Source organism: Microsporum canis, genomic scaffold (assembly GCF_000151145.1).
Source record: "Microsporum canis CBS 113480 supercont1.5 genomic scaffold, whole genome shotgun sequence".
In the NCBI taxonomy this organism is placed as follows: domain Eukaryota; kingdom Fungi; phylum Ascomycota; class Eurotiomycetes; order Onygenales; family Arthrodermataceae; genus Microsporum; species Microsporum canis.
In genome coordinates, this window is record NW_003299165.1 from 729,677 (window position 1) to 750,804 (window position 21,128).

General features: G+C 48.1%; 8 protein-coding genes across 8 annotated transcripts; 4 read left to right on the top strand and 4 right to left on the bottom strand.

Annotated features, from left to right (window-relative positions):
- Nucleotides 1–1,485: 1,485 nt before the first annotated feature.
- Nucleotides 1,486–2,358, bottom strand: MCYG_05339 (conserved hypothetical protein; the record flags this gene model as incomplete). The annotated part of the gene is made up of 2 exons (XM_002845424.1): nt 1,486–1,781; nt 1,881–2,358. 2 exons carry the CDS (start codon nt 2,356–2,358, stop codon nt 1,486–1,488), a joined length of 774 nt encoding a protein of 257 aa, XP_002845470.1.
- Nucleotides 2,359–3,593: 1,235 nt separating this feature from the next.
- On the top strand, nt 3,594–5,629 carry MCYG_05340 (Na+/H+ antiporter; the record flags this gene model as incomplete). Its single annotated transcript, XM_002845425.1, has 5 exons — nt 3,594–3,711; nt 3,836–4,428; nt 4,481–4,563; nt 4,621–4,960; nt 5,096–5,629. The coding sequence occupies 5 exons, from the start codon at nt 3,594–3,596 to the stop codon at nt 5,627–5,629; spliced, it is 1,668 nt and encodes a 555-aa protein (XP_002845471.1).
- A 168-nt stretch (nt 5,630–5,797) lies between these two features.
- MCYG_05341 (NAD binding oxidoreductase) lies at nt 5,798–8,032 on the bottom strand (the record flags this gene model as incomplete). Its single annotated transcript, XM_002845426.1, has 4 exons — nt 5,798–6,462; nt 6,521–6,668; nt 6,725–7,038; nt 7,993–8,032. The coding sequence occupies 4 exons, from the start codon at nt 8,030–8,032 to the stop codon at nt 5,798–5,800; spliced, it is 1,167 nt and encodes a 388-aa protein (XP_002845472.1).
- Nucleotides 8,033–8,825: 793 nt separating this feature from the next.
- Nucleotides 8,826–10,434, top strand: MCYG_05342 (conserved hypothetical protein; the record flags this gene model as incomplete). The annotated part of the gene is made up of 8 exons (XM_002845427.1): nt 8,826–8,939; nt 8,985–9,009; nt 9,084–9,090; nt 9,127–9,331; nt 9,407–9,503; nt 9,686–9,716; nt 9,782–10,142; nt 10,201–10,434. The coding sequence occupies 8 exons, from the start codon at nt 8,826–8,828 to the stop codon at nt 10,432–10,434; spliced, it is 1,074 nt and encodes a 357-aa protein (XP_002845473.1).
- Nucleotides 10,435–10,735: 301 nt separating this feature from the next.
- Nucleotides 10,736–12,697, bottom strand: MCYG_05343 (Delta(24(24(1)))-sterol reductase; the record flags this gene model as incomplete). The annotated part of the gene is made up of 5 exons (XM_002845428.1): nt 10,736–10,747; nt 10,812–11,029; nt 11,087–11,418; nt 11,484–12,515; nt 12,660–12,697. 5 exons carry the CDS (start codon nt 12,695–12,697, stop codon nt 10,736–10,738), a joined length of 1,632 nt encoding a protein of 543 aa, XP_002845474.1.
- Nucleotides 12,698–13,389: 692 nt separating this feature from the next.
- On the bottom strand, nt 13,390–15,773 carry MCYG_05344 (RING finger domain-containing protein; the record flags this gene model as incomplete). The annotated part of the gene is made up of 3 exons (XM_002845429.1): nt 13,390–15,223; nt 15,290–15,441; nt 15,516–15,773. The coding sequence occupies 3 exons, from the start codon at nt 15,771–15,773 to the stop codon at nt 13,390–13,392; spliced, it is 2,244 nt and encodes a 747-aa protein (XP_002845475.1).
- Nucleotides 15,774–16,780: 1,007 nt separating this feature from the next.
- On the top strand, nt 16,781–19,810 carry MCYG_05345 (ubiquitin-specific protease; the record flags this gene model as incomplete). The annotated part of the gene is made up of 7 exons (XM_002845430.1): nt 16,781–17,416; nt 17,503–18,109; nt 18,209–18,231; nt 18,290–18,396; nt 18,477–18,542; nt 18,606–18,615; nt 18,668–19,810. 7 exons carry the CDS (start codon nt 16,781–16,783, stop codon nt 19,808–19,810), a joined length of 2,592 nt encoding a protein of 863 aa, XP_002845476.1.
- Nucleotides 19,811–20,628: 818 nt separating this feature from the next.
- On the top strand, nt 20,629–21,015 carry MCYG_05346 (uncharacterized protein; the record flags this gene model as incomplete). Its single annotated transcript, XM_002845431.1, has 2 exons — nt 20,629–20,689; nt 20,900–21,015. The coding sequence occupies 2 exons, from the start codon at nt 20,629–20,631 to the stop codon at nt 21,013–21,015; spliced, it is 177 nt and encodes a 58-aa protein (XP_002845477.1).
- Nucleotides 21,016–21,128: the final 113 nt, after the last annotated feature.

Sequence of the window (21,128 nt, forward strand, 5' to 3'; positions counted from 1 at the left end):
TTCGCGCGGCCGTAGTCCAATCCTTTCCTTCTCGAGAGGAAGCAGATGCTTTCCTTACTGGCAACAGAGCCCCGTCTCCCCAGGGTGGCTCAACTCCGACATGTACGAAATTCTATGGCATTCAGAAGGGTAGAGTACCGGGTGTATACACAGACTGGGCAAAGGCGCAAGATCAAGTAAGGGGGTTTCGTGGGCCTCGATATCGAAAGTTCTCTACTCGGGAGGAGGCCGAGGCATTTGTACGAAATGGCCAGGCGCCATTAGATAAGGACTCGTTGCCCGGGGCCCCAGGAATGATGGAGGGCAATTCGAAGGATGATATTGGTGACGAATATGCAGCTGGGACAGGACCATTGCCGCTGGGCGCGGACGACGGATTTGACCCTAATATCCTACTTGATCCAACGACTGGAAAGATAGTGTATAAAACACCAGAGCAAAAGAAGGTAACGAAGATGCAGCCGAAACCGTCTGGGCCACCGGGCATGCTCAAGATTTACACTGACGGGAGCGCTTTGCGGAATGGAACCGCTCGAGCTAGAGCTGGTGTGGGCGTGTATTTCGGGCCTGATGACGAAAGGTACGTGATAACCGCTGAGCCTATAAAGCCTTCTTTCTCTTATATCAATTACTGACTCACTCTCTTCCCTTCTCTCTCATCTAGCAGAAACGTTTCGGAACCCCTAGCAGGCAGTCGTCAAACCAACCAACGGGCTGAACTAACAGCCATCTCTCGAGCTCTTGATATAGCGCCTAAACACCGTGATGTGACTATTTTTACAGACAGCAAATACTCGATCGATTGTGTGACAGTATGGTACATAAATTGGCAACGAAACAATTGGGTAACCTCGGCTCAGAAACCGGTCGAAAACAAAGACCTCGTTCAATCTATTCTAGCTAAGATTGAAGAACGCAAATCATTGAAAGTGAAAACATTATTCGAATGGGTAAAGGGGCATAACAAGGATGCCGGCAATGAAGCTGCGGATCGCCTGGCGGTTAATGGTGCAAATATGGATGACGTAAAGGTTGAGGAGTTATCTGAAAGTACTGAGGAGGTAAAGAGCAGAAGCAAGAACAAGAATCGATCGCGGCGGAACAATGATTAGTCGTTAAGAGGAGCTGACATGACCATCCTTAAGATTTTCGCTATCTATTTTCAAGCATTTTAAGGCCTTGCCAGTTCAGTGGCCTTCAAGCTGTCTCATACGATACACCTTTTTGCACTTTATGGCGTCTGGGTTCTTTTTGAAGGGCTGGATAAATTGGACAGTGTATACATTACATCTATTCTAGTGGATGTTTTCTATCAATTTTACTTCTTTCGATAATATCCCAACATATATTATGTACAGCTCGGGGGTGTTCCTGAAACAGATGCATGATATAGCAAATGACTATGTTCGCAGTATGACCTACTATACTACGATCTCAGGGTGTGGAATCCTAGGTCAGTTTTGATGGCTCATAAGTACTCTTAGGTCATCGGTAAAGGGTTATGCCCACCGAGAGGACAGCCAGAAGTAACCGTCTTAAACTTAAAGGCCTTCCTGGAGCAACGCCGCCGGAACTCGTAGCAGCAGCAGAGTATGTATAGTATAAACTGGCGTCTGTCTGAGTGCCCAAAATAGTCGATGCAGTTGTACTAGGGATAATTGCGGCGGGGTCAGTTCTCGCCCACTGTCGCATATACTGGTAGAATTCAGCTGGTGCCGGATTTTCGCCACAATACGCTTTTGACGCAGCATTTACGTAGCTTTGGGGGAACCAGTGGTAGCCTTTGAAGGGTTAGCTGACAATACACCTAAAAACATGATGACGCTGGATGGAAATGTGCGTACCCTCGATTCCGCCGTGAGTCTCAAAACACTTCATACATCCCAGCACGGAGTCAAAAAAAGGGTATCTCTCGCAATAACATTGCTGCTGTACATCGAATTCGTCTGAATAAGGTTCGAGACCCGAGAACGTGCCGTTTGTGTTTTTGAAATAGCAGTTTGTATTTATCGATGCCTGCCGCTGGCATGGCGCCTTTTCGATCAAGTATGTCGGCCGCGGAGCATTTGATGAGTCTGTAGGTGGAGCCCTTCTCTTGTCGATGCCGAATGATTTCTCAACATCAAAGGGGTTGTAGGGCAGATAGCAGACATTGTAGAGATGGAGATCAAGGTCGGTAAGGCCAGAGTATTGGGACGAAACAAGGTAGAATTTGGAAAGATATATGCCATTGGGAAACACTATGAAGTCACTCGATCCAGGAAAGGCAGAGGTTGTGCTAGAGGTGCTGCTTCGGATATAGGGAGCAGTAGGCGTTGGCGTTGGTGCCAGCGTCGGAGACGCGGTTATCATGTCCATAGTGACAAAGGTGCTCTATACTCCAAAAGTCGTGTAGATTTTGCATTGCCCCGATCTGACCCTTTAACCTCGTCTTCAGGCCTCGTTAAGCATCATCCTTCGCACGGTCGTCGTCCCCTGTCGCCTATCTCGCCTAAGTAACTTTTTTTGAACGCCCTAAAGCGCCAAAAGACCATGATGAGTCAGCTATCATTTAGCTTATCTTCACGTGATAAATTCCGAAAATGAAAGGTCTTGGCAAGGCTTGAAAGGTCTTGGCGTAAAAACGTCCATCCGTCTCGCATCTCAGAGTATGGAGCACTCCATGCTTGGAGGAACTTGGATGAACCTCGACCAAATATTCAACTAGAAAAACCTTGTCACGGATGCTGTAGATGATTTTAGTTTCCTCAGCTAGTATATCAAGGAAAAAGCATTGATGTGCTCAGTCCACCTGGGCCATGTGAACTTCGTATGTGGATAAGCAACGCCCTTTGACCATAGCCGTTCGGGTGCGAAAATGGCACATCAAAAGAAATGCGTCATGCCGCATGTCGCCAATTGGTTGCTAAAAGTTCGTCTTTCCGTTCCCTGCAAGAACTCTGGATCCCGGCTGTACATCTGGAGATCGCAGATTGGTGGAGATATCAACCGCCCACAAGGTTCGCTTTTTAATGGGGCAACCGGCACAGTTAGCTGTGATTCTCCCAGGAGAGTGAGTATTTAAATCCTTTAAACCCTCCTGTTCGCTCATCCTCCGATCTTACAAACAACGATTCCGTTGCATACCCTTATCGAAACCCCTGGTCATCACTGATTGTTTCGTGCTTCACCAACCTCCAATGAGCGAAGGAAGACATCCTATTGTTGTCTGGACCATAGGAATGAGCCCAGTTGAATAACATAACGCACTTGTCGTCGCTTTCTTGCGGCCTTAACAAACCCCTATTCGTTTTCGCAGCCTGAACCACATACCAGTCGTTTCTGCTGTTGCCCCTCGTCTCTTTTTCCCATAGAGCCCGAGTCCCTTTTTGCCGGTGACGGAAGGGCTAGTAGGAAGATCTCAGGGTCTTCCGTCCGGAGACGGGCCGGTAAATTCTTGCAAGTTGTCTGAGGAAAAGTTCATCCTTGATCTGCTTGCGCTCTGTACTCACCGCTTTCCGCTCCGCCCAGAAAGGAAAAGGATTTGGCAGAACATCTACAGTGGCGGAAACGGCTTCTCCTGTATCTAATATCTGCTAGCGGGGAAGCCTGGCATGCCTACTCTCGCGGTAACCAATTTCAACGTTGTATGTGCTACCCTGGGTGGTTTCATTACTCTCTTTGGCTTAGTATCGTACCTATTTAAGGAGCAGTTCTATCTGTCGGAAGCATGTAAGCTACACAATCCCCGTATAACCCAATGAAAAGCATCCCTTCTAAAGTATCCACGCAGTGATCTCGCTCCTAGCAGGCGTTACCTTCTCTCCCCATGCTGCCAACCTTATAAGGCCTATAGACTATGCCCTAGGAAACAGAGAAGCCTTGGATGATATCACGCTTTATTTTAGCCGCCTAGTTCTAGGTGTGCAGCTTGTTCTTGCAGGTGTCCAACTACCGAGCCGATATCTTCTTAAAGAATGGAAGAGTCTCTCTCTACTACTTGGACCAGGAATGCTGGGCATGTGGTTATGTAGTAGCCTCGTTATCTACGGTCTCGTGCCAAAACTACCATTTCTTCATGCCCTGGCTATCGCTGCATGTATCACCCCAACCGACCCAGTATTATCTAACTCGATTGTCAAGGGTAAATTCGCAGATAAGAATATCCCGCGCCCCCTACAGAGGATTATCATAGCCGAATCTGGTGCTAATGACGGACTGGGGTACCCGTTCTTGTTTTTTGCTATGTACCTTATTCAGTATACTGAGGCTGGGGGTGCACGCAAAGCTATGGGTTTGTGGTTTGGTGAGACGTGGGGGTACACCATTCTCCTGAGTGTAGTGTATGGGGTTGCTGTGGGCTGGGTGGCTAAAGAATTGCTGCATTGGGCAGAGGAGAATAAATATATTGATCGGGAAAGCTTTCTTGTGTTCGCTGTTGCATTGGCCGTAAGTGTTATTTTACCCTGAGAATACTTTACATTGCTAATAAATCTGCTAGTTGTTCATTATCGGCACCTGCGGGATGATTGGGAGCGACGATGTACTTGCTTGCTTTATTGCGGGCAATGTCTTCACTATCGAGTGAGTCCCGTTTTACCTTTTGAATAGGTATCAATTGACATCTAACACCTGATATAGTGACTGGTTCCGCCTCGAGACTCTCGATGATTCTCTCCAGCCGACTATTGACATGCTTCTCAACTTATCAGTATTTATGTGGTTTGGTGCAGTCTGCCCCTGGCCCATCTTTTTGAACAACGATATCATCCCCATCTACCGGCTAGTTAGTTTGGGAATTCTGATTCTCCTGCTCCGTCGGATCCCCGTCGTCTTCGCCATGCACAAATATATTCACCAGATTGAAGAGTTCCGCCAGGCTGCTTTCGTCGGGTTCTTTGGCCCAATTGGTGTCAGTGCCATCTTCTATCTCTATGTTAGCTTGGAATATGTCAGGCTCAACTTCACGGTAGATGGAGAAGTAAGAGAAGACGGAAAGAAGCTAACCGATACGATGTATATCGTCGTTTGGTTTTTGACAATCTGTAGTATTGTATGTTCCCCAACCCCCCATTGTAAATATCTTAATTCGTTATATAAGCTGACAGTTTTACAGGTTGTTCATGGGTTGTCAATTCCTGTTGGAAAACTCGGTTTCAGCATCCCGCGAAGTCTCTCTAGTGCTCTCAGCACAAGCATTGATATAGAATCAGAGCGCGGCCCACACTCCGGGGTCAGCACCCCAGGCCCCCACCGTACAACAACTGTGGCCACTTCTACTCCTGTATCACGAGCATTACGATTCATACCAGCTAGATTTCGCAAGCAGCCTGCAACGAAAAGTGGTCGTCCGCGAGATATCCCACCAGAACCTGTTGCATTCCGCATTGGCCGTACCGTTATTCCGGAACGAAATATGGATAGCAATGATCTTTGTGTTAATATCCCATCACCGTCATCTAGTTCGACTATTGCCAACCCACACAGAGCTGCTCACCTGGAGCAAGGCGAAGCCACAGGGGTATACACGATAGAACAGGATATAGCCCATTCTTCCCCCGCGCGCATAGGAAATGAAAGAAATGATATCAATAGCTCTGTAGAAGAGAGAAAGTTTGGGCGTGATGAAGTTGGATGTAGGGCGACTTAGGATCACCCTAAATATAGAGACTAGGTATTACTGAATGGGGTAGAGTTAGTGGTGAGAGGGTGTCAAATTGATCGTACAATTTTAGCTTAGTAGTTAATATATACAACAAGTATGTTGAGACAATTTGAATATTAGTAATGGCTTTTATAAATACCAGAATAACCAAATTCAAGTCTTCTCGCTTCTCTCGTTTCTCTCCGCCTGCTCGATTTTCTCGGCCATCCTGACTTTCTCATCCTTTTCAATTTCCGCCGGGTCTCCCCTAACGGGCATCCCAGCCTTTTTATAAATCTCATCAATGCATTCCATCTGTATTACAGTATCCTCCCACGGAACCCAGCAGATTGGTTCTTTACCTCTGACTTTCTCCACAAACGCCTCCAGCTGCCATCGATACGTGCTCCAGTAACTCTTCCCTCCTTTTCCGCCTGTGGTCCATCTTTCACCCCAGATAGGCCCTCCCGAGCTCTGCGTCTTGTACTCTGTGATTCCGGTCCGCTTATCGGTGATTGATATATAGTGATAAATATGCGGCATCATCGCATTGTAGAAATAGATAATCGCTGCATCTGTTTCAACTTCGATTGATGGTAGTTCCCAGACACGGGGGATGACGCCACATAGCTTACTGCGAGACAGATCAGTGTAGATACGGCTAGTTATGGGGTTGCCAGCATCGTCTTCGAATAGTAGTAATGCATGCATTGCAGCGTCAACTCGGCCATCGGCCTTTGATGGCCGAGCTGCTGCAGAGAGAACCTGCTTTGGACGTTTGGACTGGAGCGCATACCGAGTGAACGATAATGCATAGGATTCATCCATCAGTGAACCACCTATGATGGCCCCCTTAGTAAAGATGGCTAGTTATTCGCACTGGTAGTATAAGCTCACCGCCTAGGTCGTACTGCCACCTTATATCTCCTGCAGGTATGGCAGGGCTAGATGTCATCCAGGCATCAGTCCGGATAATTCTCCCATATTTATTCGATTGAAGGATATCTCTGAATAAATGGGCTGCAGGATGGAACTGCCAATGGAACTAGAGGCTATAGTTAGTAACGTTGATATAGAACAGGACGTAGATGGACAGCGTACAGCCTCTTCGACAATCAACTTTCTCTCAGTTGCCTCCTGGATCAACATCCTTGCCTCGTTGGCGTTTGATGTAAATGGCTTTTCACACAGCACATGTTTACCAGCAACTAACGCCTTCCGGGCCCATTCAAAGTGCATGCTGTTTGGTAATGAGATATAGACCATGCTGATAATGGGGTCGTCCAACAGCTCCTGATAGGAACCATACGACTTTGAAAACCCATATCTCTCAGCTGCCTTCTTTGCTGTTCCAGCATCTCGAGATGCAATTCCATACAGATCCACGTCAGGGTGAGTTTCTGCTGGGTGGATAACTAGTAGTAATTGACATTAGCTGACGGCCTATTATTGTTGTTTAAAAAAAGAAAGGATCAGACGGGAAGTATTAGTTAGTTACCAGCCGCTGAATTAATCCCCGCTGTCGACAAGACACCCAGCTTTAGAGACCTGGTGGACGATTGGGATTTTCCATGAAGCAGCGAGGAAGCGTATTGCTGAGCAAACGTGCAGCCTTGCAAGAACAGCGCCATCGTGATTGATTATTTCAGATCTCAACCATCAACTGGACTGTGTATAAGAGCGAATTCATCCCCCTCTGCCTCACTATCTGGCTATTATTTACACCAGCTGCTCTGACGTCATTTCAGATGTCATATATGAAGTAGGAGGAAACAAGTCCAGCTACAAAGTTGGATCCATTTGACCAAGACATTGACGGTTAAACTCAAGCTTGTACTGAGTACTTCAGTAGATGTCATGCCAAAGCACTTCTATGTATCTGGCAGCTAACTCGTTGATCGTGTTCACCAGATCCATATGGGCATAACCTACACCTATTATGTCCATCCAAGGCTGGTCGCCGATATTCGGGAGGAAAACGGAGGTCCATGTCAAATCGGACATTCGAACTACATAGTAACTCGGGACGGAGGACTCCGTAGAGCGACTGTGAGATGCATCGTATCCCTGATATCATGCATCAAGAGTGGAGGACTGAGCGCTTCCGATGAAGTCAAGAGTGAAATCTTCGTTCACTTTTTGAAATCGACCTCATATGCACAAAGCACATCATAACAAGCTGGCTAACTGGTTAGTTACTTGCCTGGTTACACCTTTGGCTGCCACGACCTCTTTCCCCCTCGCACCGCAACAGCCACGGCCATCCACGAAGTGGACAACGCAACGAAACCTGGCTCGTCTCTGCACAAGCTTAACGCAAGGATGACCCAGCGTTTTGGTTCTTCGGATACATCGCTTTTTTAACCTACCAGGCTGGCGGGTTCTATTGGTTCGCCAGTGATGATCCATGGCGCCAATATGGATATAAAGGGGTTACGGGGATGATACTGTCTATATCTGTTTCACCCCTGTTTGCCCTGTCATGGCTTGTCTTTGGGGGGTTGTTTCTTTTCTTCCTCACCGGTCCAACAGAAGGGCAGAGGCCTGGATGTTTGCCACTTGTGCATGTCCACAGAGACAGAACACATAAGAAGTATGCTTATAATATATTAAACTACAGCTGTCGGGATCAAGGATAATGAACCAGCCACAGCCCAACCAGCTTGTTAGTCAATACGCAAGAGGAGGAGCAAAGGACTTGTTGGATTCGTTCGGGATTCAGCCCAAAAAGCAAACATACAGCCCAGGCTGTGAAGGTAAAAAAAAGGCTCTTGCCAACGTGCTTTTTACCCTGGCTGGATTTCCATGGAGGGCTTTTTTTTGCTTTCTTTCGCTTTCCTGTGCTTCCTGCTCTCTGGATTCGATAAACCGTCTTTGTTCACAAATCATAGATCACCAACCACTCCTGGCATTTTGAACTCTCCGCGGGCACATCTGCTCGTATCTACGATATCTCGAAGTGTATAGAAAGTATACTGCCCAGAACATTATGTCTATCTCGAGAAAAGTTGGTTCATATGGAGTCTAGGAACCATAACCGTCCGGAAGTTTGCACCACAGATCCCAAGGCCTAGAGATAATCCACTTATCAGTAAACTATGGATATGGACGATATCATCGAGGTTGATAGTGTAAGCTCTTGCGCAGAACTTGCCTCCCAATAGTTATTCTTTATCGTGGTCGTTTAACTTCGTATAGGATAATGAGGACACCATCATGGAATATGAACCTGATATTTGGACACCATCCCATCGGTAAGGAAACCAACAAAGAGTATCCTGCGAATAGAAAGAAAGCCAGGAATATGAGACTTCAGGTAAGGGTACGGAAATGTTAATACTATCGTGTTCATCGGATGCAGTGGAACAACGTCCGTTTCCTCCTCCGTTTACAACTACAGGTGAATACTACCTACGCTACATTTCTGAGAACTTGCTAACTTCACATATTGGTTAAATAGATATGAGGTAGGCTGCTGAACCTCTTGCATACCCTGTTCATAGATATGACTTTGATATTTTAACTGAGAGACCTCTGAGAGGGATGACTACTTACTCTGGGATAGAACAAACGTCGATACCACGGCTATCGAGACGGAGCATATCTCTTGGTCAGTTACCAAAGATATACATTATCTGTTCCCAAGAAGAAACTCATGAACTTACTTATATACCCATGAAAAGCCAAATGATAAAAGAGAACAGGATCGTATGGAACTAGTAAGTAGAAGTGACCAAGCCTATGATTTGATATCCTTGCATTACCATTTCTAACTTAATAAAGGAGCATCGGATATATTATCTTCTTCTCAATGGGAGACTATACCGAGCTCCATTGAAAGGAAACCCAGAGCGAGTACTTGATCTGGGAACTGGGACTGGTACTTGGGCATTTGAATTTGCCGAGTGAGATAGCCATCTTTTATTCAGGGGAAATGATTTCGAGCAGCACTTTTTCTAACCTTGCATAAATAAAGGCGATACCCTTACTGTGAAGTATTGGGTATGATTCAGACCCATATTGTTGTTTATGATAAACTCTGCTAATACTCACGCAACTTAGGTACTGATCTAAGCCCAATCCAACGATTATGGTGAGAAGACCTGCCGAAAGGATAGGAGAAGAACCTGGCTAAATACCCCTCGTCCTTCCATGCAGGATCCCACGTAACTGCACGTTCGAAATTGACGACTTCGAAGAGGAATGGCAGTACAATGAATCAAACCTCTTCAACTACATCCACGCCCGCAATCTTGCAGGCTCCATTTCTGACTATGACCATTTCTTCGCCCAGGCATATAACAGTTTGCTTCCGGATGGGTATCTCGAAATGCAGAGTACGGAAGCAAATTTCTTTTCGGATGACGGAACACGCGAAAGGGCCGTGACGGCCAATCTATGGCAAAAGTTGCTCGTAAAGGGAAACAAGGAATTTGGCAAGCCTTTGGACGTCGAGCATACCTGGGCTGAGAAAATGCGGAGAGCGGGGTTTGTAGATGTTGTTGATGAAGTTGTCAAGGCGAGTGACATGTAATAAGGATATAGGCTGTTTCTGTATGTTGCTGACCTATGGGCAGGTGCCGGTGGGACGGTGGTCGCCAGACCCGAAGATGAAAGAGATAGGTCACTACCAAGCAATGAATGTTCGAGAGTGGTTAGAATCGAGCTCACTCGCTGTATTCACTCGCATTTTGGGCTGGACTACTCAAGAGCTTGATGTGCTCTTTACGGCGGTGCGGAACGATTTCGCTGACCCCCAGTCGCACCTGTACTTCCAGGTGAGATTTGTATATGGCCGGAAGCCGAGTTGAATATGATAAATGAAGGACAAGGGCTAGACGAAAGGCTGAGTGTTGACAAACAAATAATTCATTTCTTCTTTATATATCTATTGTAATTCATCCTTCTATCTTTACTTTCGTTCTCACTCCTTTCTCTGGCCCTAGCGAAGGTAAACAGGTACCTCCGATTAAATCAAAATGCTGGTAAAGAAAAAAGATGTGAATATAAGAGAAACCAAGGCCACGCGGGGAGGCAAGAGGCAGGAAATTAGAAAGAAGGGGTTTTATACGTTGGGTAACAAGTTACCTTCAGGCGGTTGACCAAGTGATCTTAGATCACGTACTAGAAATATCACTTAGTCAAGCTCTCTGCCAGTAAGGACGAGATCCATAAATGGTAAACTTACAGGGATGAAAAGGTATGGAACCTGTTTCTCATATTCGGTCCATGCCTCTCCATATTTAGCACGGCATCGTTGGATGTCTCGGGTTGCACGGTGAGTGATCATAGCAGCGAAGAAGACAGGGTAGAACCAAGGGAATGGGCTGGTAAATCCGGTAATCAATCCCCAGTTGATGGCAAAATAGAGATCACACGTGTAGTGAATTTTGCGGGCATATCCGTCTAATATGAATGTTAGAAATGCATCTCAAGGTAGAATTGAAACGGAGTGATACTTACACCAGCCATCAGCAAGGATAGTATCTCCCTTCTTCGAGGTGATTGTCTTTGGGTTCTTGACAGTTTGCCATGGAAGTTGCGGGAAGGTCTTTCTGATCACGGCATGACCACGCGACTGTTGGCGGAATCTGTTCTTCTGGCTGTTGGTGGTATCCCAGACCCAGTAGACAAAAAGGTAGGCGATATAGAGGAAAGCGAGGGCATATTTGTTCCAGGCGTAAGTGGAAGGGTGACGGTTCGCCAGGAAGACAGTACAATGGCAGTAGCTGAGCGGAACGCCAGCCAAGTTCCAAAAGATAAGCATGAAACCCCATTTTTCATAGTAGATGTCCCTAGATATCAGTTTGTTAGAATAGTATTACCGCCTATTGTTGTCCTTATCAATGTGCTCTCGTACCAAGTAGGAATGATCAATTCCTCTCCCTTTGAGCATGCGTTGGCATACAAGAAGTGCGCCATGAGGATGAATCCCACTTCTCCAGAGACGTATCCATACAGCTCATATTGTCTGGCCGCCGCACCCATAGATACAAGGAGAAGGATGTACCATGGCAATCGAACCTCGAAAAACATCTTAAAGTCCAATATTCCAAAGAGTCTCGGGTTCAGCTCTGCACCCATGAAGAAGTCATAGATCGGGTAACCGGTCACGCGATGCTGAGCACCACGCGCAATGGCAGAGAAATAGGCGATGATAGAGATCACAAAGCCGGTGATGATGGCTACGCTCATTATGGGCCCGAATTCATCCATGATGGTATACAGCTTGAACACTCCGGTGACGTGAAGGACAACGGCCAGGACGATGGTGGTGTAGAAGGACCAGACGGCAGAGCAGTAATACGTCAATTGCTTCCCTCCCAGATGTTCCAAAGGCCTTCCCTTGACGGTGATGCCGGGCAGATACATGTATGCGAGAGCCTCGAAGATGAAGAAGCCCCAGTAGATCGTCCACGCCTTCAGAGAAGGGAATGCGCCGGTGTACACCAAGTTGACGAGATGTAGCAGGAAGTCGGTGGTAGGCTGTCCCTCAGACGGAGTCGGCAACGCGCCGTCGTAGTAGGTCGCTCCAATCCACATGTAGTACATCAGACAAGGGAACCCTATCATCATCGCAGTCACCCCTGGAGTTCCGCCAAATTCGATGTGGTCGGTGACTTTGTGGTCTTCGGTCTGCGCTCCGTCGTCCCTCTTCTCATGCGCGCCATTGGCACCATTGGCAGCTGCAGAAGCAGACACTTCTACCTCCACGCTGGGCTTGAGAGTGGACTCTTCCACCTGCTTCGCGGATGCACGTTTGCGAGGGCTCGACATCTTCGGCTTCTCCAGCGATTCAGCCAGCTCAGCGCTCACTTCGGGGGTGGCAGACGATCGACTCCTGGTGATGCGTCGCGAGGGGGTCTCCAAATATACGTCCTGCTGCGTCTTTCTATTCCAAAGTGACTTTTGTCAGCCGGTTTCCTTTTCCTCTAGTCAATTGAAATAAGAAGTTGGGAGTCGCAGCTATTTATCTCTTGCGACAAAGGACGGCTGGCTGGCGTATTGTCCTGCAGGCTAGGGGGGGCGCACTTACTTAGGGGTCTTGCCCGTCTGTGATCGTGTCACGGTCATGGCTAATGTGAAGCAAACGAATAACTATTATTATTATTATTATCCAAAACCTCCTCTCCAGCAAAAAGGAAAAAGGAATGGTGGGCGTGGAAAACTGGGCTAGGAAGAAAAATAGGGGGGCAAAATGACCAGAGCGAGTATCAGATCGAAAAGAAGGACTCTCCCCCCTGAGGGTATCAAAATTAACAGGGAGAAGTCGAATTGCTAGATCTTTTCCTTTTTTCTTTCAGGCCACTCGGCGTGCAAAGTTGTCCTTTTTTTCCCGTTTACTCTAGAGGTTATGTTTTGTTTTGAATTAACTATGGCTGGAGATCCCTGGCAAGCGAAGGTGAAGAAGCCAGGATGCGCGCCTTGCAGGGCACTAGCGAGACGGGCGGGCGAAAGGGTTATTATAGTGGAGAGTGCATGTATATTCTGACGGTTTACATACACAGTAGTACCACAGGAGTTTTACACGGGAAGATGCGTTGAAGAGTTAACAAGATGTTATAGATTAGGGACTCTTTTCATCCTCTTGTTTTTATCTGATGTTTATATAGACAAATCTAACGACCCGCGAGAAGTAAACAAGACTCTGTACCCCCGGAAAGACGTATATATCCTCACCAAGCTTCTCTGCTGGAAATCCAATCACCAAATAGAAAGAATGGACGGAGTACCTGCGGCAAGGGTTAGTACTTTGCAAAAGCCGGCTATGCAGCTCGTCGTGCATTGGTCGACATCAATGTGATCTTTTTATTCTTCTTCTTTTTACCAGGTGTGGCACCTGGCGTGTTCTTGTTCTTTCCACTGCTGCCACTGTTGTTGGCGCCATTTATGATGTACTCCTGCTGTTCAGCCAGGAGCTCTGCTTCCCAGTCCTGAAGCCAGCCGTCGTCATGGTTGGGCGGAAAGGCGCCCTGGCTCGAACCTGCGGCGGGAGAACTGGATTCAACTATTGCTGTACCCCACACTGTCCGGCGGGAAGGCGGACTGTTTGATGGTGTAGCTAAAGCCGCAAAGGACTGATGGTTGCGGTTTTGGGTGGAAGACCACGGAGGCGAAGCCGTGGAAACGCTTGTGTCTACATGGTCTTCGTTCGTTAGACTGCCAAGTGGCTGGAAGTCACTGGCACTAAAGGGCCGTTCACTAGGGGACGAAAGGCTCAGTCTCTTCCGTCGACTAGGGGCCAGTCGCTTCTCGTCTTCCTCTCTTTCTGCACGGATACGCTCTTTTTCTTCGCGCGTCGCCTTTTCGCGGTTTCGTTTTCTCCGTCGTTCGATGTCTGCGCTGAACTTTTCGAGAACGCTGGGGCTGACAAGGTCGGTCCAGTCGCATTCTAGAAAGGTGAGCTCGCAGCCGTAGGGCAGATGGCTTAGATACTTGACACGCTTGCGCAAATCGTCATCCATAATATGGCCTGTAGATATGTGTTCGACTCTGGGTAATATGGTCGAGGGGAAGAGAGAAAAGTCGCCGAATGCAGACTTTAGAATTCGTATGTCGAGCGACGAAAGATAGAAATGGGGTAGAGCTTGGTAGAAATAATATGGTATATCGGGAGGGTGAGCCCTCTCTGATTCATTTATAGACGGAGGGAGTGGTTTTTCCTCCGACAAAGCCTGCTTGATGGCCGGCTGGGGCTGTATCTCAAGCTTGGACATTGTTGACGAGATAGCTTCGTCTTCACCCGGTAGACTTGTATTCGTACTGAGAGCAGTATCTTGTATCGAATTTGACGGTGGTTCGGTGGACAAATTCCCAGGAGCAAGCGTATCCAAGCCTTCTGAAGCATGCAGTCCAACAGCTGTGGATGGATCTTGCTCATGTTTCTGCCCATCCGCAACGTGTCTATGGAAAGAAGGTGGGTTGCCAATGCCCTTTATCTTCTCTTTGGCCTCTCTGATGGCTGTCATAGCCTTCTGGGTCCATGTCGAATCCTGTCCGAAAAGGAGCTCATCCTCCTGTTCTTGCTTTTCAAGCGCCTCGAGCTCAGCATCGTATTGTGACATCATGTAATCCTCTCCGCCTTTCATAAACCGCGCATAGTCGGTTACTTCTGCAGCGTTATACCACGGCAGGTCGTCATCGGGTGCATGCCCATGCCTGTCAGCCCCATCTCTGGGAAGGGCCAGGGTGCTGCCGGGCCGACGCATGACAAGTCTGAGGAAGACGTCACCACCTTCCATAAGCGTATCGATCTGCTGCCCAGAATACCACCGTACACATCGTGTTTCGGACATGTAGACCGGATCCCAGCATATTGGACACTTCTTCCATCTTGCCTTTTTAATGGGAGCAGAGTTTGGATCATCGACGGTCTGGATAAAGCGGATGACGCAGGGCAGACAAAAAATATGTCCACACTTGGCCATCCGAGGGGCTACGGGGACACACAGGCAGATGGGACAGCTCGTCGGTTGCGAAGACGTCGACACCAACACTTGCAGCACGGTGTCCCAATCCAGGTGAACGTCCGCATTAGTGGCTTGTGCATGGTAACTTTTCGTCGGATTCACAATAAACCGGTAGTTTGCATTAACATATCTGCATAACCGTTAATCAGTCAGCCAGTTCTCTTCGTTCCCACATCACGCACCGGGCCTGCCGTACCTCGCCTTGTCAACACGGTGGTACCCAGAGTGATAAGTTACGTTACGATGCGGCCGGAACAGAGATGAATGAGGGCGCGGAGGTAGAGAAAAGTTCATCAGATGGGTGATGGAGGTCTGGCCCTTTCTGGTAGAAGTCGACCTCATGGCTGTCTGCATGTGAGTCAGTCGGAAGTTCAGATGATTGAACAGAGGGGAGGAAGAAAAAGAAGAGAAAAAGGACATACAGCTTCAGCAATAGCATCCTCATCTATCAAACGAGGTTTACGCTGACGCTTGTGATTCGCCTTTTTTGACTGGTTGTTCCTTGCTGAAGCTAGGTTGCTCGATGACTGGCCTCCAACGAGCGGCCCAGAGACTCGACGAGACGCAGCGTCTGGTCCAAACGAGTAAGACTGCGACTGCGACTGCGGATATGACACTGGCTGACTGGAGGTACCGGTCAATTTAGATGGCGCAGAGGACTGCCCTGGGCCTGCCGACATTGTCTGTTGCGCGTTCCCAGCGTTGGTTGGCTCCAAGCTCCGTCTCGACAAATCTGCCAGAGAGGAGAGCTCGTCATTCCAAAGTGCTTGCCCCGATACTTCCACAAGCCCGCTGCCTGCCGTCTCCGACTCCCTCACAGGCAATAAAATGGGAGCAGGACTGCGTGAGTCGAGGACTGAGCTGTATATACGGAAGATCAAGCCATCGACATCATCAAGTCAGAGAAGGACGAAGGCGGAAGACTTGAAGAGGGGCGAAAACCAAGATGCAAACAGGACAAACACAGAAGTACCTTCACATATAATTCACTATGTAAAGGTACAAACGCCTCCCCCAGAAGCTCTACAGCCCACGCAAGCAGACTGAAAGCTGTCAGTAAAGAGCCAGCAGCTTCCATCAACCTTCTGCGCCCTTGGAAACCAGTGAAAAAGAAACGAAAAGCAGTAGTTGAAGGTGTTTTTTTTTTTTCGTTTCTTTGCTCAAACTTGCGCCAGGTCCCGTGACCATATCCTTGTTCGGGGACTGTAAAATTCCCTTTTTGGGAACACGCAACGACTTCATCGAAAAAAAAAAAAATATAAAAAAATAATATACTTACTTTACATAAAACCCCCAGCAGCAGCCCTGCCACTCCCAGCTGCTTGATGTCTGTGAGTGTTAGTCTGCGCTGCTGTTGCTACAGATCTCTTCATTCAGCCTATTTTTTTTCCCTGGTAAGTTTTGTGGAAGAAGTAGTTGTGGAGCGTGGGAAAATGCCTGACTAACTTCACACTTCCTTCTCCAGTCCCTTGAATCACGGCCACCACCACCGTTGCTCGTCTGATAAACTGCTCGTGGCTTGCTAGAATTTCACATCCTACCCGCATGAACAAGGCCATCCGTTCAATTACTATGCATGGCGCCCAAGCAGAGCGTATTTTGACAGCCAGTCAAGCCTCCACCAAGAACAGCTGAAGGGAAGAAAAAAAATATAGCCAGACAGAGGGAGAGAGGCACTCGCACCGCGATGAACCATCATCCCCCTCCTCTGCCGCATGGGCAGCCTCCGATGCCTCCTCCGCGGCGGCAGCATGAGGTGCCATACTCGTCGGCGCCTCCCAACGTTCGATCGCCTGGCTACATGGCCTACCATCACCCTCACCCGCATCCACATACACTCGGACATGCACACGCTCACGGACACGCTCACGGACCAGTGCCTATGCCTCCGCCGTACGGGCCTCAAAACTTCCAGAACTGGTATCCCTATCAGCAGATGCCTCCTCACCCTCCTCCTATGCAGCCTTACCCACAGTATAATACCCCGTTGATCGTTTGCTCGTACCCTCGGCCTCAACCACCGAGCCACCAACCACCGCCGCCGCACATGTCTCCGGCGCCCCGGACACAGACTAGCACTCCCATTACATCTCAGCCGTCCCCATTTTCACCTACACCTCCGGTTTCCTTGTCTACACCGGCAATTACAGAGCCACAGGAGGACCAGTCCACACAGTATCTGCCAACGAGGTCTGGCAGCGAGGTGGAGAGTAATGCCTCTCTCAGTGCCTCTGTCAACAATAGTGCACGGCCTACCCCTCCTCCAATCACCGCCAAAAGGCCAGATACTAGGTCAGGCGTAAGACAGGTATTCCAACCACCAGTGAGTCCGGTGTTGTTTGCAACCTTGTGTTATTGGCAAACTAAGTATAGCAATGTGATTACTGACTGGTTTTCTCTCTGCCACAGCTCCCGTGGCTCTCTGTTCCAGAAGCACCCTTCCCGTCCAAGCCTCCACGACGACGCCGTAAGAATCGGCCTGCCCAGCCTTCCTCTTCTCTTGTAGTAGAATTGCCTTGCAAGGGCGAAACCGACGCTGAAAATGCTGAGCCACAAGCAAAAGACATCGAAGAACAGCCACTCGCACAGCCAGAGCCTACCGCCGCCCCCCTACCCGAACCAGATACCCTATCTCTTCTTTCCAGCACCCAACAAGCTCCTGTGCATACCCGGCAGGCCAGCACTACAAGGCCAGGTGTTCCGGTAATCCCTGTGGTTCCATTGATGCCTCAAAGCCCATCAGCTCCCAAGCAGTCCAGGTCTTCAGCTCACCCTACTCCTGGAACGCCGGATTTAACTGAAGCAACAGCATCCACTGCCCTGGAAAATGGACAAGCCGCCACTGAAGAAGGATCTCGGCCAGCAGCGTCCTCTGAGACCGCCAGCAATGCAGCTCCATCCCCAGCACCTCAACGAGTGGCACCAAAATCATGGGCTGACCTTGTCCGCTCGAAGGCGGCTGCAAACAAAGCAGCCGCTCCTTCTCCTCAAGCTGGTGCCCCGACGCTCTCTCGGGGTGAATCCCTGGCCGAAGCGCTGAACAGCTTCGGTGCAAATGTTGAGCAATACAGTGAAAAAATTGCTTTCTTAGAACCTCGTGGCCTTGTAAATACAGGAAATATGTGCTATATGAATTCTGTAAGTTCTATTCGCGTGACACGGTATATGAAGATTCCACTTCTAACTATCGGTTCAGATTCTACAAGTTTTAATCTTTTGTGTTCCATTTTATGAATTTCTTGACCAGATCGGCCGTCGTGCGGCCCATAGCTTCAAAAGTGACAGTCCTTTAGTGGATGCTATGTAAGTCGTGCTCCCGGCTTGGTAAATTATAGTCAAATCTAACTTTCAGTCTTTAGGATTATGTTTCTACGGGAATTCAGGGTTATTGATGCGGCATCTTCGGTGGAAAAATTAAGGCTTCGGTTGAAACAAAACGAATTGGAGGAGTACGGTGAATCTTTTATTCCGGAATATGTTTATCAAGTTATTCGACATCTCCCACGTTTCAGGGACATGAGAGTAAGCCTTTCCCGTCCTATCTATATGTTCAATATACTAAACCTACTTATAGCGGGGTCATCAGCAAGATGCCCAGGAATTTCTCGGTTTCCTTCTCGAGGAGCTTCATGAAGAGTGCCTCCACGCCACCAAGAACGCCATAGCTGACAAGTCTGATGCCTCCACTTCTTCTGACGTGGACGCCCATTCCATCGGAGATGAGTCTACGGGTGACGGATGGCTGGAAGTTGGCCATAAACAGAAAGCATCAGTCACCCGATCATCCGGTGATGGCTCTGGTGAATCCCCCATTACACGAATCTTTAGCGGAAAAATTCGATCCGAATTCAGAGTGCCTGGAAACAAAAATTCAGTGACTCTCGAGCCTTATCAATCTCTCCAACTTGACATTGGCTCTCCTCAAGTGAACAACATCATCGACGCGCTTAAGGGCCTAACTAAACCTGAAACTATGCACGGGGATTTCCAATCTTCTCGTGGCCCCAAAGTCAATGCCACCAAACAGGTGTTCATTGAACACCTTCCCCCAGTCCTCGTACTTCACCTTAAGCGCTTCCAGTACGATAATGTGACCAATGGTACGCAGAAAATCTGGAAAAAGATAGGTTACCCACTTGAGCTTGAGATTCCCAAGGAAGTCTTCCCCCCACACCGCCGTAATACCCTATCTGCCCAGAATGGCAGCCTCCCAAAATACCGGCTCATTGGAGTGATTTATCATCATGGTAAGAGCGCAAGTGGAGGACATTACACAGTCGAAGTCCGTCGACAAGATGGACGAGAATGGGTCCGCTTCGACGACACCTATATCCGTCGTGTACGGAGCGAAGAGGTAGCTTATGGTGGCAGCGAGGAGGATCCAAAACTACTCTCTGCCGCTCTTGAGCGCCATAACAACTCCACAGAACAAATCACCAGTAACAACATTTATGATCAATTTGATCCTGACGAGCAAGACCACCCAGACAACGGAAGGGGATGGAGCCAAGTCAATGGCTCCGGCTCCGGCAGCCACTCTAGACAGAAGTCTATGGCCGCAGCTGCTGCCGCCGCCGCCGCCGCCAGCGGGAATGCCTCGCCAAAGGCTGATTCAGGCAAAGGCACACCCACAGCAACCAGCAGCGCCCGTTTCGGTTCTTCTCGAGACAACAAAGTTGCATATCTCTTGTTTTACCAGCGTATTCACAGCGCATAAGCGAGCATTGGCATCAACAAACACCAAAGGACAATGCTATGCTTTACTACGCCTCATCTATTCACCCTGCCCTGCCCTGACCTGCCCTACCCTGCCCTACATACCTCTCTATTAACTTAAAAATATTCAAACTATCAAAGTAACCCCTGCTCATTTGCATTACTACATATTCTGCACATATCTGTATAACCTGTGGCAGCATATATAAGGTGCATAATGCACGGGATCCTGGTTCCGTACTATTTTTATTAACCAAAAACCTCCCTTTCCACCTCCCAACCTCCCAACCTCCCAACCTCCCAACCTCCCCTTTACGTTCGCCATCCCCTCGTCTTCTCAGTTCCTCCCTCATCCTTCAACCCACCGCCTTTTAAGCAGCTTGCTTCCCTCATCAAAACATGTATTGAGAAACGTATCAACAAAAAGGGGCTCCTGGCTTCATATTCTGCTTTTGTAGTCGTGTTTTCATCCCTTACGCTACGGCCAAGGAGTTGAATGACTTGTAACCTTGGCCCTTTATGCGAATAGTTTCTTTAGCTGGCGACACATCATATACTACTATGTATGTATAAACGTCCTTACTCTGGTGGATATCATTTGGTATTGATGCTAAAGGTTTGATTGGTGGTAGTTAAAGTTTATTAGCCTCGATGCAGGAATTAGGAACATGGAGCGAGTCAACTTTCCATGCTATCATCTAGATATCAACACAGCGCGGTCCGCTTGAAAGGAGTGGAGTGATATCAACTAGATGTAATTAGCATTTATATGATCGACTAGAGTTCAACGATCAATTTGTTGTCTTTTCAATCGCAAACATGCTGGTCAAGGAATCTACCTACGACGTGAAAACAACTATTGGCGGGGAGGGGCAGATGAGTGAGTACATGGCCCTCCCTGAGACTTCCACACAAATATAATCTCTGTTCATCAAAAGGGAGTTTCAGATGTCCAAAAGATGGAATGTATTCCTTCTCTGTTTATTTAAATTGTCCACACATAACAGAAATATACTGCATACATTTACCCTGCAGAATAGACCAATATCAGCATCATATATCCAATTCCATGCTGATCCCGTATGAATAGGAATATATGTCTTCCATCCGACTATCCCAGGCTATCCGGATGCAAAGTTTCCTGGAGTAGTGGTGTTCAGTGAGATTTATCAAGGTATAGTACCACTTGATGCCATGAGAGGATAGTTCTAATGCCAGAGCCCAGTTACTGGCCCTGTTGCACGGTTTGCGCGCATGATCGCTGGCCAGGGATATATATGCGCTGCGCCATCTAGCTACCATGAATTCACCGGGCCAGA